The sequence below is a fragment of the Dendronephthya gigantea genome, unplaced genomic scaffold (genome assembly GCF_004324835.1).
Source record: "Dendronephthya gigantea isolate DGI-Jeju-01 unplaced genomic scaffold, DenGig_1.0 000175F, whole genome shotgun sequence".
In the NCBI taxonomy this organism is placed as follows: Eukaryota; Metazoa; Cnidaria; class Anthozoa; order Malacalcyonacea; family Nephtheidae; genus Dendronephthya; species Dendronephthya gigantea.
In genome coordinates, this window is record NW_021163185.1 from 323,691 (window position 1) to 337,938 (window position 14,248).

At 34.6% G+C, this 14,248-nt stretch overlaps 1 protein-coding gene and 1 long non-coding RNA gene across 2 annotated transcripts; both read right to left on the bottom strand.

The window, feature by feature from the left end:
- Positions 1-366: 366 nt before the first annotated feature.
- On the bottom strand, positions 367-2,089 carry LOC114538142. The gene is made up of 3 exons (XR_003688681.1): positions 1,853-2,089; positions 1,237-1,424; positions 367-531 (listed from the first exon to the last, which is right to left on the bottom strand). It is a non-coding gene; the product is annotated as an uncharacterized LOC114538142 (long non-coding RNA).
- Positions 2,090-2,959: 870 nt separating this feature from the next.
- LOC114538136 (indoleamine 2,3-dioxygenase 2-like) lies at positions 2,960-11,751 on the bottom strand. The gene is made up of 16 exons (XM_028559250.1): positions 11,636-11,751; positions 11,123-11,221; positions 9,720-9,839; positions 9,482-9,533; positions 9,136-9,202; positions 9,011-9,028; positions 8,216-8,315; positions 7,617-7,637; positions 7,284-7,380; positions 6,522-6,573; positions 5,849-5,915; positions 5,382-5,454; positions 5,000-5,101; positions 4,117-4,213; positions 3,369-3,445; positions 2,960-3,018 (listed from the first exon to the last, which is right to left on the bottom strand). The coding sequence occupies exons 1-16, from the start codon at positions 11,699-11,701 to the stop codon at positions 2,960-2,962; spliced, it is 1,167 nt and encodes a 388-aa protein (XP_028415051.1). The 5' UTR covers positions 11,702-11,751.
- Between the last annotated feature and the right edge of the window lie 2,497 nt (positions 11,752-14,248).

A 14,248-nucleotide genomic window follows, 5' to 3' on the forward strand; every position in this document is an offset into this window, starting at 1 on the left:
TGTTTTGAAATTAATAAATTGACTGTAAAACCTTTCATATTAATATGAGTGCTATACCGTTTGAAATTCTAAAAGGATCTAGTATTGTCTTGTTTTTGTAGCAAAGCATTTAACATCACAGTCCATTATAACTAATTTTCATTTTAAAGATTAGGTGTTTTTTGTACCCTGTACTTAAAGATGAAATGTCATCCGGTTAAAAAAAGCATTGTTATAGCGACAATAAGTTCACTTTGACATGGTGTTTAATGTCAGACAAGTACTGGACAAAACAAGACAAAACAAAACAATGTACAACCTAATACCATACATGCATTAACAGACAACATGACAACACATCACAATTATAGAAAGAAGAATGTAGAGTTGATGGAAGATCAAAGCTAACAATTTGCCAAATGAACTAATCAGAAGAGAATAACAAATCTGTTACAAACTTATGTTCAAACCTTTCTTTGTGTTGGATCCTTCACTTTTTTCACTTTTAGTTTCAATTCCAAGATAACCAAGGAGATCAAGATCTTGTTTTCTCTAATATCAGAATGTACAAGAATGGTGTTAGAAACATTACCGGTACCATACAATGTCATGCACCTATGAGTTCAAGGTGTGGTCATATTGAAAAAAGTAAATTTCACACAAAAACACTGCTACTGCATTGGATTTGGATTCTAAAAAATAACTAACCAACAGACTCCATAATATAAACTAAATGTTCTGAATGAAAATACTGAGGTGAATTACATTTAAAGCCATATACAATAGGTCTTAAATTTAATTTTCATTATACAGTAGATAGAAGAAAATGAAAAAGTGTTGCCACCTAGATGAATAAAATAGTTGTCTCTAAGGTGCATAGAAATGGTGAACAAACACTACAATATCAAAGTTTGTAAATTTTGTTTTTAGCCAGTTTTCTAACAAAAGTTTTTGTTGCACAAGTACAAAATAAATAAATAAACATGGTAATTAGTCACTTTATCATAAGATAGGATGAATATTTTTATTTAACTGAAAATTCTAGCAGTGAAACACAGTATCATTGAAAGGTTCTTCCAAAGATGGTTAGCTTAACCTTGCATTAATGCAAATTTACAAATCAAACTTGCCAACAGTTTCCAGACAGAAGAGGTTTTACTTTAAATCTTTCAACAGAAGCCATTCAGCCACAAAATGATGTCTCACATTTTTTGAGAAGAGCGTATATATAAAATTTACAATGAGGTAAATTTTAACCTGATATGTTATGGAGACATGCTGCTATCATTTAAGTAACACTTTTCGTCTGTAGCTAAACCACTGGTTATGCTAGCCACATTGATCAGGACAGGTATTCATCACATTTTGATTAAAATTCATTTTCCTTTACTTTATCAATAAAGGCTTTTCCCAGATTTCAGAAATTGTTACCCGGTTGAACAAGCCTGCAAGGAAAATATATAATTTATATACTAATATAGTTAATATAACCATTTTAATGTATGATGGTTAGGACTGGTCTAATTACATACACAACTTACCATGACCCTACCATACATAAATTGTACATTTCAATTTTTTCTTTAGCACTGGCAGAGTAATCCTACTGTTAAAATATTTTAATTCAAGCAAGTTTTTCAGCCTCTAGAATAATGTGCTGCTTTAATTAATATATTACAGGGTATTCTATAGTATGTACGTTATGTTACCTATCACCTAAGACTACAGTATGAAGCTTCATATCTCCCTGACCACTGCTATACATTTGGAAATTCATCGATGAACAGCATTTTAATCATTTTATAAGCAGCTTGATATAAAAAATAGAAAAAACTAACACAGGTAATCGCTAGGAGTATAAACATCTATTTACCGTATAAAGATTGGCAATGAATTGTATGGTTTTAATTGCCATGTTTTCCAACGTTGTTTAGCATAATTTCTCTGTCGCCTGTGGATTACAAACTTCCTGATAATGCACCATTTCTCTCGCTTTTTAAAGCAATATCCTTACTTATAAACGCTGCAATTTTCCTTCTTAATATTTATCCTATAATTTAGGTTCAGAACCTTTCTAAAATGTAGGATTGAAGGGATATTTTTCACACCAAGAAAGCATCTCACGCAGTTTATGTAATGTCAAAATTGAAAATTCAAAAGTAGATTGACTAAATCCCAGTGCTTCCGTTTTTGATATCAAAATTTCCCTCTTTTATCATCAAAATTTATCGCATAATAGCCCACTGAGCTCACCGTGAGCGACTGACTGCCTTTAATTTTAGGCTGAATTTATTCCTGGAAGGTCTGTTCATTCTAAAAGAATTACTTTTCCTGATGTTATATTTTAAACCCATTTGAGAAAATTAAAAGTAACCAAAAACGTCATCATGAGAAAAGCTAATTTCCTAGCCATCACATGACAAATGCTCGTCGTTCAAAAAACTTTCAGGTCAACAATTTGAAAAACACAAGAAAAGCCGCAAGAATAAAAACACATTTTGAAATAAAAAAATATTAAATCTATAGAAATACTCAACAAATTGTGACATTTTCCTGGGCACTTATGGACAAATATCTCAGTTCTTCCGAACTGACGTCTTTAATTTTAAGAACTTGCGTGTCATTCTATGTATAATTATGCAAAGGTGACTCTTAGAAAAAACGTGCCTTGTCACTTGAGTTTTCAAATTAAACGGGAACAATTATGTCCATAATTTTTAACTGCGGTGTAGAATAAAATAGGTTTTTATGATTCCCAAGCTCATTAGATTTTGATCAGATTTTGATTCCCAAGCTTTCAATCGCATTCTCACTTGATCGGATTTATAGGTCAAGAAGTATAACACAACTTAAAAGTATATGAATTATAAAATAATTACAAAATGTTACAAAAAACGTGATTTATATAACCATAGCTATTATAAGGTTCTTTTAAACGTTTGGATAATCTAGTGTGTCGATAGCCTGTGGTTCTATTTATTTAAATCATCTTGGCATCATTTGTTTCGTCCCTCACATGTTTCAGAAAGGACATATATTCTTAAGAAAATGTGAATTGACAATTAATAACATACTTCAAAAAGTCATATGATAGCAGTTAATAAACATTTTCAGCTTGTACGCAAATTGACCCATTTCATATCTCATGGTCTGAAATGGTTAAGTTTTATTGGCTATTCCATGGAAACCCTGGGTTGAGTTGGGTCAGACAAGGTTTGGTCGCAACATCTGAAATGGGTTAATTTTCATGCAAGCTGAGATGGTCTATTAAAATGTCTATTGTATGAGTCTCACTTTCCATTTGAAGGCCTCAAATGAATAAAAAGATCAGCAGACAGCAGAAAGCTGGACCAAATTACAATCAGTAATAATGCAATTTTCTTCCATACCTGTTCCTCCCGTGCCGTGATGTACCAGTGCTCTATCAAGTTTATTTTTCGCATTTGCTGCTTGAATTGTCACATAGCTGAAATATTGAGATGAATTTCACGATTATTATCACAACCGCCAGTGGTTAGCTAAAAAAGAGGTTGGGGTGGGACAACTGTGGGGCACTACGAGAAATACATCTTAATCTATGCGTCGTACATCAGTGAACAGCTGTTTTTAGTCAAGGGTACTTATTACAAGACTTATATCCTTGTCATGTTTGTAATTTTTTTTTCCGAAAATAATGTATTTTTTCATGGAGATCCGCCGACACACTTTCATTCCTGTAAGAACAGGAACGCGCTTGGCAACGCGCAGTAACGTAGCCAAGCTGACGTTATGTTCCACTATGCTAGTACTATTAAATATGGCGTTCATTGACTATAAAAACAATAAATTTTTAAAAGCTTAAATAATTATAATAACTCGAAATTTACACAGCGGGATAAAATCATCGAACTCCTGATAGGGGGGGGGGGGCGCCAACAACAAACGAGAGCAAGTTTTGAAAAGAAGGCATAAAATATTCTATTAAAACAGATCCCTCCATCACTCCCTTGTGGTTGCCAATTGTAAGGAAATTACCTTGCATTTTGGAAACCCTGGCCATAGGCTGCTGTTTCGCAGGTTTTTCTCCCTCGGCAGTAAATGTGGTTATCAAATAAATAACATTTTAATAGTTTAAGTAAAATTAAATATTGAACTCACCTAGTTACAACTTGAATATGTAGACTTCGAAACTGCACGAGACTTTCCACACAGTCGTCGTATAGTTTCAACAATTCACCATCTTCACTTTTTAGAACTATTAAAGTAAGAACATCATAATTATATCACCAGGTAGAAGTGTAACTGGAAGAGTATCTTTATATATAATTATTTATGTTTTAAACAATCAGTTTAAAAAAAATCAGACCTAAATATTTGCCGGCAAATTATTGATCTTTTTCATACTTACGTCAAACGTGGAAAGTCTGATGTTACACGAAGTTTGATTGGCTCGATAGTTTTGTGGAGCCAATCAACTTTCGTGAAACATTAGACTTTCCGCGTTTGACGTGATAATAAGAAAGGTCTATTGTGTAGCTTCATCCTGCCACTGTATAATAAATATACGGTATACATGTTTTAGCCGTTGGAGTCTGAACATTGCTAATTAGTCTCACAGTTTCAATACGTATTCCGGAAAATTATAGAAGAAATCTTTGGACAGAAATAAAGGTGCACGAGGAGAGGTATTACTATTATCATTTAATAGTCATAAATTCACAATTTGATCTCAACTTTGATGTTGCTAAAATCACGATGTGTGTCCTTTTTTCTAAAACTCTTTTCCATGCAGCTGCGCTAAACTGAGTCTGTTTCCAGCGCCTCAGTTGTACTATTGAAGTTACCTAGTTACCTAGTTTTTCGTGAGGAATTCGCCTCGAAAAGCAGGTTTCTCACGTCTGGGGATGGTTTCCGGGCAGAGCTAACAACCACGCGTTGTCTTTAGCTCAGCTAATAGCTCACGTGTGCGGCGGGCCTTAGAACAAGGACTAAATAGCCCATCTGCTCACGCGAATCTATATTTAAAATTTGATCAACTAACCATAGTCACGAATAGATGGTCCTTTACGAATCTCTTGAACAAATTGCCGATGACCACGAGGCATATAATCCAACATTGATTCCAGATATGTCTTTTCACCATCTAATAGATAGAAGAAAAAACGATATAGATATCAGTACAGTATTACACCCAGAAGAGAGGTTTAGGGCCAGATCAAGTTAAACTCAATTATAGGGGAAAATGAATATGTAGTACCTGTAGGTAGTAATATATAATTGTTTACATGCAGAGATTTCTGCGTATAACAATTATCACGATGCAAAATTTCAAGAATGATAATTATCTTGTTTAAATGGTTACTTTTCTTCAAATAACTAGTTATGCTTTATTTTCTTGTATGTACATTGCAGGTGAAAAATACCTTGGTGCGTAATGCCAAGAGCGGCATCAAACAAATGAAATGTAGTACTTTGCGATGCACTTGCTCCTGAAAACTGTAATAATAATGGTAAAATAATTACATTCCGTAGAAAAAATTAGTGTTCACCTAATCGCATGGATTGTCACATGGCCGGAAATGATTGGTTCATTATTTAAATTTAGTGCTAAAAAACGGTGTCTTGTTTGACTCATTTTTAATTTTTTTTACGAATATACTAGTAACATAGCTTTTAAAGCTTTAATCGTGAACTATGTCAGGTTATAAAGCATACACTATTGACGTATTTAAGAGTATATTTCGAATTATTTATGACCATAATGATGTTTTATTCGTCGAAAATTTACGTGTGGCTAATATGCTTATAAAGACATGCACCCCTCCTCTCTGCCGGCGCAACTTCCGTAGGTCACTAAAAGTTAATTCAACCTTGAAAAATTATTACGAACCTTAAATGGTTTTGAGCTCACTCCTTCATAAATAATTCCATCTGGTAGCGATTTGTTGTTCTTCCAACTAATTGAAAACATTTATGTTGTATAGTATCTGCGAACGATTCCCAAGTTATTATAAATTAATCAAATCATTGCAACAATTACGTGGTCGGACGGAAGACGTTGCTGCACGATGCTGCACTACATGTTGCACATTTTGCATAATAAGGTTGCAAAATGCACGCACGCTTGTTACATAACGCACCCTGATGTCGCGTAATATGTTGCCATTAATGTTGTATTACTTTGACTAGTGGTGCATGCCACAGATCAAAGAAAAAAAACATTACACAAATACGGTTTTTACTATCATAGAGCATTTTAATTTACATGTAAGTTGAAAGGAAACGGGTTTTGTGTCAGCGATCGTTATGATTACATAAATAGTGATGAGGGACTTTCTTTTTGGGCAGTATGGGGCGTTGTGTTTGTAGTGTACCGAACTTTATTAGTAACAGCTAATTTCAAAGAAAGTTAAACTGATTATCTGTTTTTCAATGCGTCGGCACATGAGAAGAACAAATTTTGAAGCAGGTTTAGATTATTTGAACATTACATAATTATTTGTATTGTGCTCGAAATCTCGAATTTTTGTATGTGTATGATGCAAAAATATAGCATACTATACCCGGCTAGAAATATCCGTAATTTCGTATAAAAGAAAGTTGGACTACATTGTTCTAAAACATATTGCCAAAATGTTAGCTAAATAATTCACTCAAAGTCGTTTTGTGATTTATTATAAGCGTAATACAAAACGACGACGATGATGATGATAATACCTGTGGTAATGGCAGTGATGATAGTGGGGATGAGGGTAATGATAATGATGGTGCTGATTATAACGGTAATGATGATAATGCTTAGGGTGATAGTGGTGATAAGGTGGGTGGTGATGACAGTGGTGATGAGGACTATGATTGTGGCGATAGTGGTGATGTTAGTGGTATATATACCCGTTCCCAGGGTCTTTTGTGTTCATTTCCGCACAGTCTAGTCCCTAGGCCTCTTATACGTTCTTTAGTACACGCGATTTCATTACTATGCAGGCGAACTCCTGAGAGTCCTAGACCAAAATATTTTTTGGCTAAAAGGGGGATTTTTTGTCCCTTCTTTATACATTGAGATAAGTGGTCCATTAGTAGCAACAGACGGAAACTCCACTGAGCGAATAATAGGGAGTTTAGTTTACGATCTACGACGCGGTTAGCTGACCTTGTTCGACGTCGCTATAGTCAAATATTTTGCTTGAAAAAAGCTACGGGAAATAATGCTTCTGTTGATGGTGGTAATGAGGATGATGATGTTGGCATATGCGATGATGATAGTCATGATGACGATGCTGGTGATGATGGTGGTGATGATGCATAGATTCACTGATTTTTCATACCATACATTCTTTTTAACGATTTTTTCAATTTCTGAATAGTTGCTTGTAAAACGACCAAGCATGCGCAGAGTAGTTCTTGATTTTTGTCACGCACAGCCTAAAGGTAACGATATTAAAAAGCAAGAAATCAAGATAATGTATAAAAGCTTAATAGTATGAAAAAAACGCAAACCTTACTTGTTGATCAAATAACGTTTCTAATGATTGAAAGATCAGAAAGGATGCGACAAGTTGTAGCATGTTTATCGAATCGAATAGTGTCATTATTTACGATTCTCTTATGTTTGGTAAAGTTCTTCAAAATTTTGAAAAAGTTAATAGTTGACAACATACTTTTTGTGCAGCGACTACACTCTAGAGTTGTGAAAATAGACAATTTTAATTAGTCACAATTTGGCTGACTCATTATATAGGGATAATAACTAGTAGGGCCGTCACTAGAAGCTTAATTGGGAAGAGGGGATGCATATTCATATATTCGTCTTATGCCCGACTAATTTCTTTATAGCTATTTTTACGGTTTACGCAATATATTAGTATGTAACCCCCTTCCCCAATCAGCTCTAGCGACGGCCCTGATATAACCAGTTAATTTAGTAAACGATGTTGCAGACTCAGGGAAAGTCAGATTATCACAGCTCTGACTTGAATTGTAATCATATATTGGTAGATTTTTAAGTAGAAATATTCTTTTGAAAATGGATAAACAACAGGGTTGGTATTATAAAGTATTTTGAAATTCTGAAATTAGGCCGTATAATATATTCCGACGTACCCTGAACTGGCATAGACTACCGTTGTCTGGTGAAGGAATTGTTAGCGCTAACCATAGTGCGACTAAATCAAGATTTGCTTACCCTCTCAATTGATGCTCAATATGGAAAATCAAGTCTTGGCCAGCAAGCAAAATCACAAAAAATTTCAGGACTTACCTTAATTCCTGGTACAGACTGGATTTCTATATCCCAGTGAATTAAAAAGAACCAAATCTCCTCATTTGATCCGGTATATAAAGATTGCATATCAATGTTGCTAGAGGAAGTAAATCGTTTGACAACATATATGAATTGACCCTTTTTTTTATATCAGACCAGCATTTGATTTAGGCAACAAAATGGGAATTTCCGAAAAGTGAAAACCAAACTTAGTAAAATTGCCAAGTTTGGCAGCGAAATATGGTAAAGTACGGAAATTATGGCCATGCGATGTAGGCGATTTTACTACGGAAATATAGTTACACGCTTCCGGGCATAGTAAAAAGATTACAAAATTTGCCTACTTTGCATGGCTATATATATTTCATACTACTCGACATTTTGCTGCCAAACCTGGCAATTACACTAATTTATGTATGCTGTTTTCTTTCTTCTTATTAACTAGAACATAAGTTGTTTAATTATGCAAATTATAGGTCCATTGTTTTAACGGGGCTAGTTTTTAGGCTAATAATCTTAGGAAAGTCTCAAGACGGTCAATCTCAGGGAAAGAAATAGAACTTAGAGAAGAATACTTCAACTTCAGATGAAATTTTCTTGCTTTTACAATTTTGCCACTATGATATCTTCTTATAGTTTTTCACACTGTTTTTTCTATCACGAAGTCATGAATAAGATATTTAATACACCTATTTCCAGTCTCCTTCGGCCTCTGCCACGGCTAAAGTAATACGGCTATAATTATATGGCCCATCCCCCAAATAGGTCAGCCTGATTCGATAAAATATCTACCTTATATCCAAAGCGAGTCTTTAAAATATGAAAATTTAATGTAAAAAAAAAACATTAGTAAAAAACATTACAAAGTCCCTTGAAAGTTTTTATAAAGGATCTGTTTGCTAACGCTAATCACTAACCTTGTTTCATCTTTAATTTTCCAGTTATTGATCAGAGATGACCAGACGCAAGCAACAGGATACACACCTACATTATATTATGAAAACTTATTTGATTATACCAATTTATTATATAGCTCAGCTGTATATTTGCATAATTTGAGGTATGCAGAGCATTGTCGAAAAACTCGAATTCTGAAGCTATATATAATCTACCAAAAACATTGAAAACAAGCAGTACTATTATTCATTGCTTATCTATTATATATATATATATATATATATATATATATATATATATATATATATATATATATATATACGGAAAAAGCATCCAACATTATTAATTATACTCTTTCCTATATACCAATATGATTTGCAGCCGCCACCAATGGTATTGATAAACACTTTGGGATAATCTAAACGAAATCAGTAAATGCTAGTAAAATAGAAGTGTAGGTAAGTGTAGGTAAGCAGATTATAGTTTAGCTATATAACTTTCAAATTGTTATCAGTGTTAGACCTCTATATGCATCAAGGGATTTGTATCATATTATTTTATAAAAGAATTCAAGCTGAATCCATGAACATAAATATCAGTTTACCTTTGGTGGATCGTTTTGCCCATTTTGCCAGACATAACCATGAGTAACAGCGGTAAGAACAGTCAACGCTCTTCCCCACTCCCGTTCACTTGCCAAGTGATTATGATCGAGTATTGGCATCTAGATTTGAAAGAAAATTTAGCAGCTTTTCTGTTATTTTCTGTATTTTCAGATAATATGTATCTATATGACTGTCGAATGGCCTGTAACGGTAAAGGGTAAACTAAAGGCCGTTTTCCACTTCAACCGTATCGTAGGGAAACGTAGCGTATCTCATTGTTTTAAAGTCGAATACTCCGTAAACAAAGAAATACGCTACGCTACGTTACGCTACGATACGATTGAAGTGGAAAACAGGCCTAAGGCTAAGACCCCGTTTACACTACACTCAATTTATTGGCACGGCGTCGGCAAGGCAAAAATGGGTACCAATTTTATTAGTGTTGAGGCTACCAAAACTAAGACAGACACGAGACGAAATGGGCCCGGGTACCGATTTTAACAGTGCCGTACTATTAAATCGAGTGGAGTGTAAACGCGGCTTAAGACCCTGTTTACATGCACTATACTGGATTGTTTCCGGAGTGGATCAAATTTTGTAGGGCAGTAAAAGGCAGTAAGAAATTTTACTAGTAGTGATAAAAAATATACCAAATCTATATACCAATTAAACTAATCAGCATAATCAACCAATCACAAGTTTTACTTACATACAAGTTTTACATATCGTCACAAGCGAGTCTGTTACAGTGTAAACGAGGCATAACCGGCTTCAATGCCAATGGGTTTGTCATTATGTGAAATTAAATTGAATATATATATTAAACTACGGGGAATTGCATTTTTATAATGCTGACCGTTTCATCTATATTATACGCAGTAGACAAAATATAACACATAAATACAGGCCCGTTGGAGAGACGTTGTTGAAGGCGGGCTAATTCATACAAAGATTTCCCCAGCTTGCGAAATATTTCTTATAGGTGCATGGGTTCTGCTTTCTTGACAAATAAAGTGTTGGTTACTTCTTGGTTTCCGTGTTTGGATGGCCTCATCCAAACATGCTGGAATGTTGCGAGAGTTAAGAAAATCGCGCGCGTGAAACACGAGCCGAAGGCGAGTGATTTTGCGAGCTTTTCTTAATCAAAGCAACATTCACAATTGTTTGGATCAAGCCGGCCATCGAAACACAGGAAACCATTAAGTCATTGTTTTATAAAATAACAACAACAAGGTAGTAAGTGCTCCAGGTTTGATTTCCATACGCGAATTAAATTTCGAAACACGTTATAATTTATTTTATAATAGGTGTTCATGAGCTTAATTATGACGAAGAAATTTGATTTTATACTAATTATGTTTTATAGTTTTAAACACTTTCGTAAATATCGGTCGTTCCTTACTTGTTCTACAGCTTGTTGTAGTTTCTTGAACTGAATGAGCGAGGTTAATTCATTGAAGATATCATCCCAGATTGAGAAGTATGGATTGCTAAATTTGAGCTGAAATATATAACTAGACAGTATTAGCTATATAACTACACAGTGTATTATTATTTGCGTTCTAATGCAGTATAATGATGAAAAATGTATATACATACAGTACTGTTTACATAAGTTCGCAGGAAGAAAGGAACAATTAATCTCGTTTCGGCGTTTAAAGGCAATTAATCGGCCAAAAGACGAAGATATGATTATGCACCCCTCCCAATTAAACTTCTAGCTATGACTCTGTGTTTTAATTCTCTTTCAAAAAGTGCTTGCCGTTCTTCAGTTGGCGCCTAATAATGGTTATTCAATTTCGTGGAGCGCGATATTTAAACGTCTGATTACCAACGAAAATAAAGTCTGCAAGTTATTGTGTAAGAAATCGAGTCATTAAAATGCTGATTGGCTGAGGATTATAAATATACTTACCAGAGGGTTTTGATGAGGAAGGAAACCACGAGTGTACGATACGTCGTATTTTTTTAATGAAGACATTACCCATTCCCTTTCTGATTCTATTATTTCAAACGCATTTAAGTGAAGGAATGTGTCGACGGTGTCGTTCATTTCAAAATTGGTGAAATAGAAATGTATCAAAATGAAGCAACAAGGATGTTTTTCAGTGACAAATGACAATGGCTGAGAAAAAGTCTTTGTTAAGATCTTTTAAATAGGGCGGAAGAATAAACTTCATAATGGAGAGATGACGTTCAACCTGAATTACCACATATTTGAATATTCAAACGTTTGGTGAATTGTTTATGGCAAAGGCATATTCGTGACGACGCCGGAATTGTCAAAAAGGTCACCGAGCTATTCTTCGAAGATAACGCAAAGGTCAAGCCACAAGTACCGGTTATTACGTTAGGAAAGGTTGGTTATTATACGTTGCGGCTACGTCAGAAATCAGGTTTTGTTATTGTCACTATAGTGAATAATTATGATCAGTGTTCATGACCATTCCCAAGTGCAGACGAATACTTTTCATGTTTTTGTGCATGCCTCGGAATATTATGATGCGACAAACATTGCATCGTTTAATGCGACCGCTACGTCTTTTCAAATGACTACAAAGAAAATATCATGAATTTATCTGTGGTATACAGATTAAAAAGTCTAGAAATAGTTGCTTTTAAGTCGCCCTTTCCAACCAATTCATAATTATATAATTTAATATACACGTGTCTCAAGTATATATTCATGAATTATATATCAGGTGAATTGGACAGTCCATATAGTCTGTAGGTGGTATCAAAGCCTCTTTAAAGATTCATTTGAATGTTTGGATAGTCTATGTTGCTAATCAGTAGGTGGTGTGTAGTTTGACTGTATATGTTCCGTAATGGTTTATTTATTTGATTTTGGCATCATTTGTCTTGTTCCTTACTCGTTTCAGAATAGACATATATTCTTAAAAAGAGAATGTGTAGTAACATGAAATTAATAATGTGCTCAAAAAACTGAAAAAATAATAAAAAATCACGAAATAAGATTAGAATTGTCTGCAAATGTTTCGTAGCCTGCATGCGTTAAAAAGAAATAAAAATGGGAAATTCTAAAGGCCAGTCAAATTTCAGTCCTGCTCTTACAGTATTCCATCAAAGAAAACAATGATAGTTTCCGTGCGATTTCGATAAGCAGCTCATGCATGAGTCAGAATATTATGCAATAAATTAAATAACAATGTAATTTCCCCCCTTCATATACCTGTGCCTGCTGTGCCTGATGTGCCTGCTGTGCCTGATGTGACGTGATATACTGCATGGTGCTGTACATGTTTCATTTTTCTTGTTCGCCGCTTGAATTGTCACATATCTGAAGGATTGAGACGAATTTGACGACTATTATTACAAGTTAACAAGTATTAAAACGCGTAGCTACACTGTAGGGGCGAGTCCCATGAGAAATACCCCTCACGTAATGTTTTATAGGGCCATTTAAACGAGGAAAAGGACGCGACCGGTTAAATAAGACCTCATCGTATAAACTATGCAAAATGCTTTTTCGCGTCTTAGATAAGACGCGTCTTGTGCAAGACGGGCCTGACAGGCGGGTATAAACGTACAGCTCCTGTCTTACTCGAGTTGCGTCGTATATAAGTTGCCACTTATATATTTTCCCTCATATAAATGGCCTTTTATCTCATTAAAACATCACTTTTATTTTTGCAGTAAAAATAAAGACTAATTTCGCGGATTTCTTCCGTTACTAAATATATGGAGTCAGACGGGGTTATATGAAATAAAATTAAATATTGAACTCGCCTAGTTACAACTTGAACATGCAGACTTCGAAACTGCACGAGGCTTTCCACGCATTCGTTGTATAGCTTCAACAATTCACCATTTTCGCTTCTTACGACTGTTAAAGTAAGGATATCTTATATTATTTGAAAGGAAACAAGGCAAGACATTTATGCACATGGGTAAACGTCATATGACAGCCATATATTGAAGTGAGCTTCAGAGGCCATGCAGTTTTATAATAACCGGCCCCTGATCTGAAGACAAGGACTAAACTGCCAATCTGCTGACACATCAAATTGAAATTTATGTTTCAAATTTGATTTACAAACCATAGTCACGAATAGACGGTCCTTTACGGATTTCTTTCACAAATTGCCGATGACCACGAGGCATATAATCCAACATTGATTCCAGAAATGCCTTTTCACCATCTAATAGAGAGAAGACAATAGAAATATATACGGTATCCAGTAGAAGAGGGTTAATTTTGTAGCCAGCTCGAATTACTTATGTATGTAATGCTTTGCATAATTATAATAATTATTAATTCATTCAGCCACAGTTAAGAGTTTGCAGATACATTGCCATGCTTCACAAAAGTTACACCGAGAATTTCCAAAACAATATGGTCGTGTTTGCATGTGAATTGAAATATCACTTCACTAGGCTGAGAAAAAAACACGAACAAAGCAAGTCATTCGAAATATACATGCATGCATGTATCTATACCTGACTTCAATGTGAGTTTTTGCCAATGTTTGCGGGCAATTTTTTCCGACAGTCTTAGAAAGTATTT

Excerpts from the sequence above, each read along its gene's own strand:
- LOC114538136 (XM_028559250.1), bottom strand. The coding sequence starts at position 11,701 with ATGTCTTCATTAAAAAAATACGACGTATCGTACACTCGTGGTTTCCTT. Across the intron at positions 4,214-4,999 it reads ACCATCTATTCGTGACTATG|TTCTAAAAAGTGAAGATGGT; the intron begins GTTAGTTGATCA and ends TTACTTTAATAG. Across the intron at positions 3,019-3,368 it reads TCACGGCACGGGAGGAACAG|AATATATGTCCTTTCTGAAA; the intron begins GTATGGAAGAAA and ends CATTTTCTTAAG.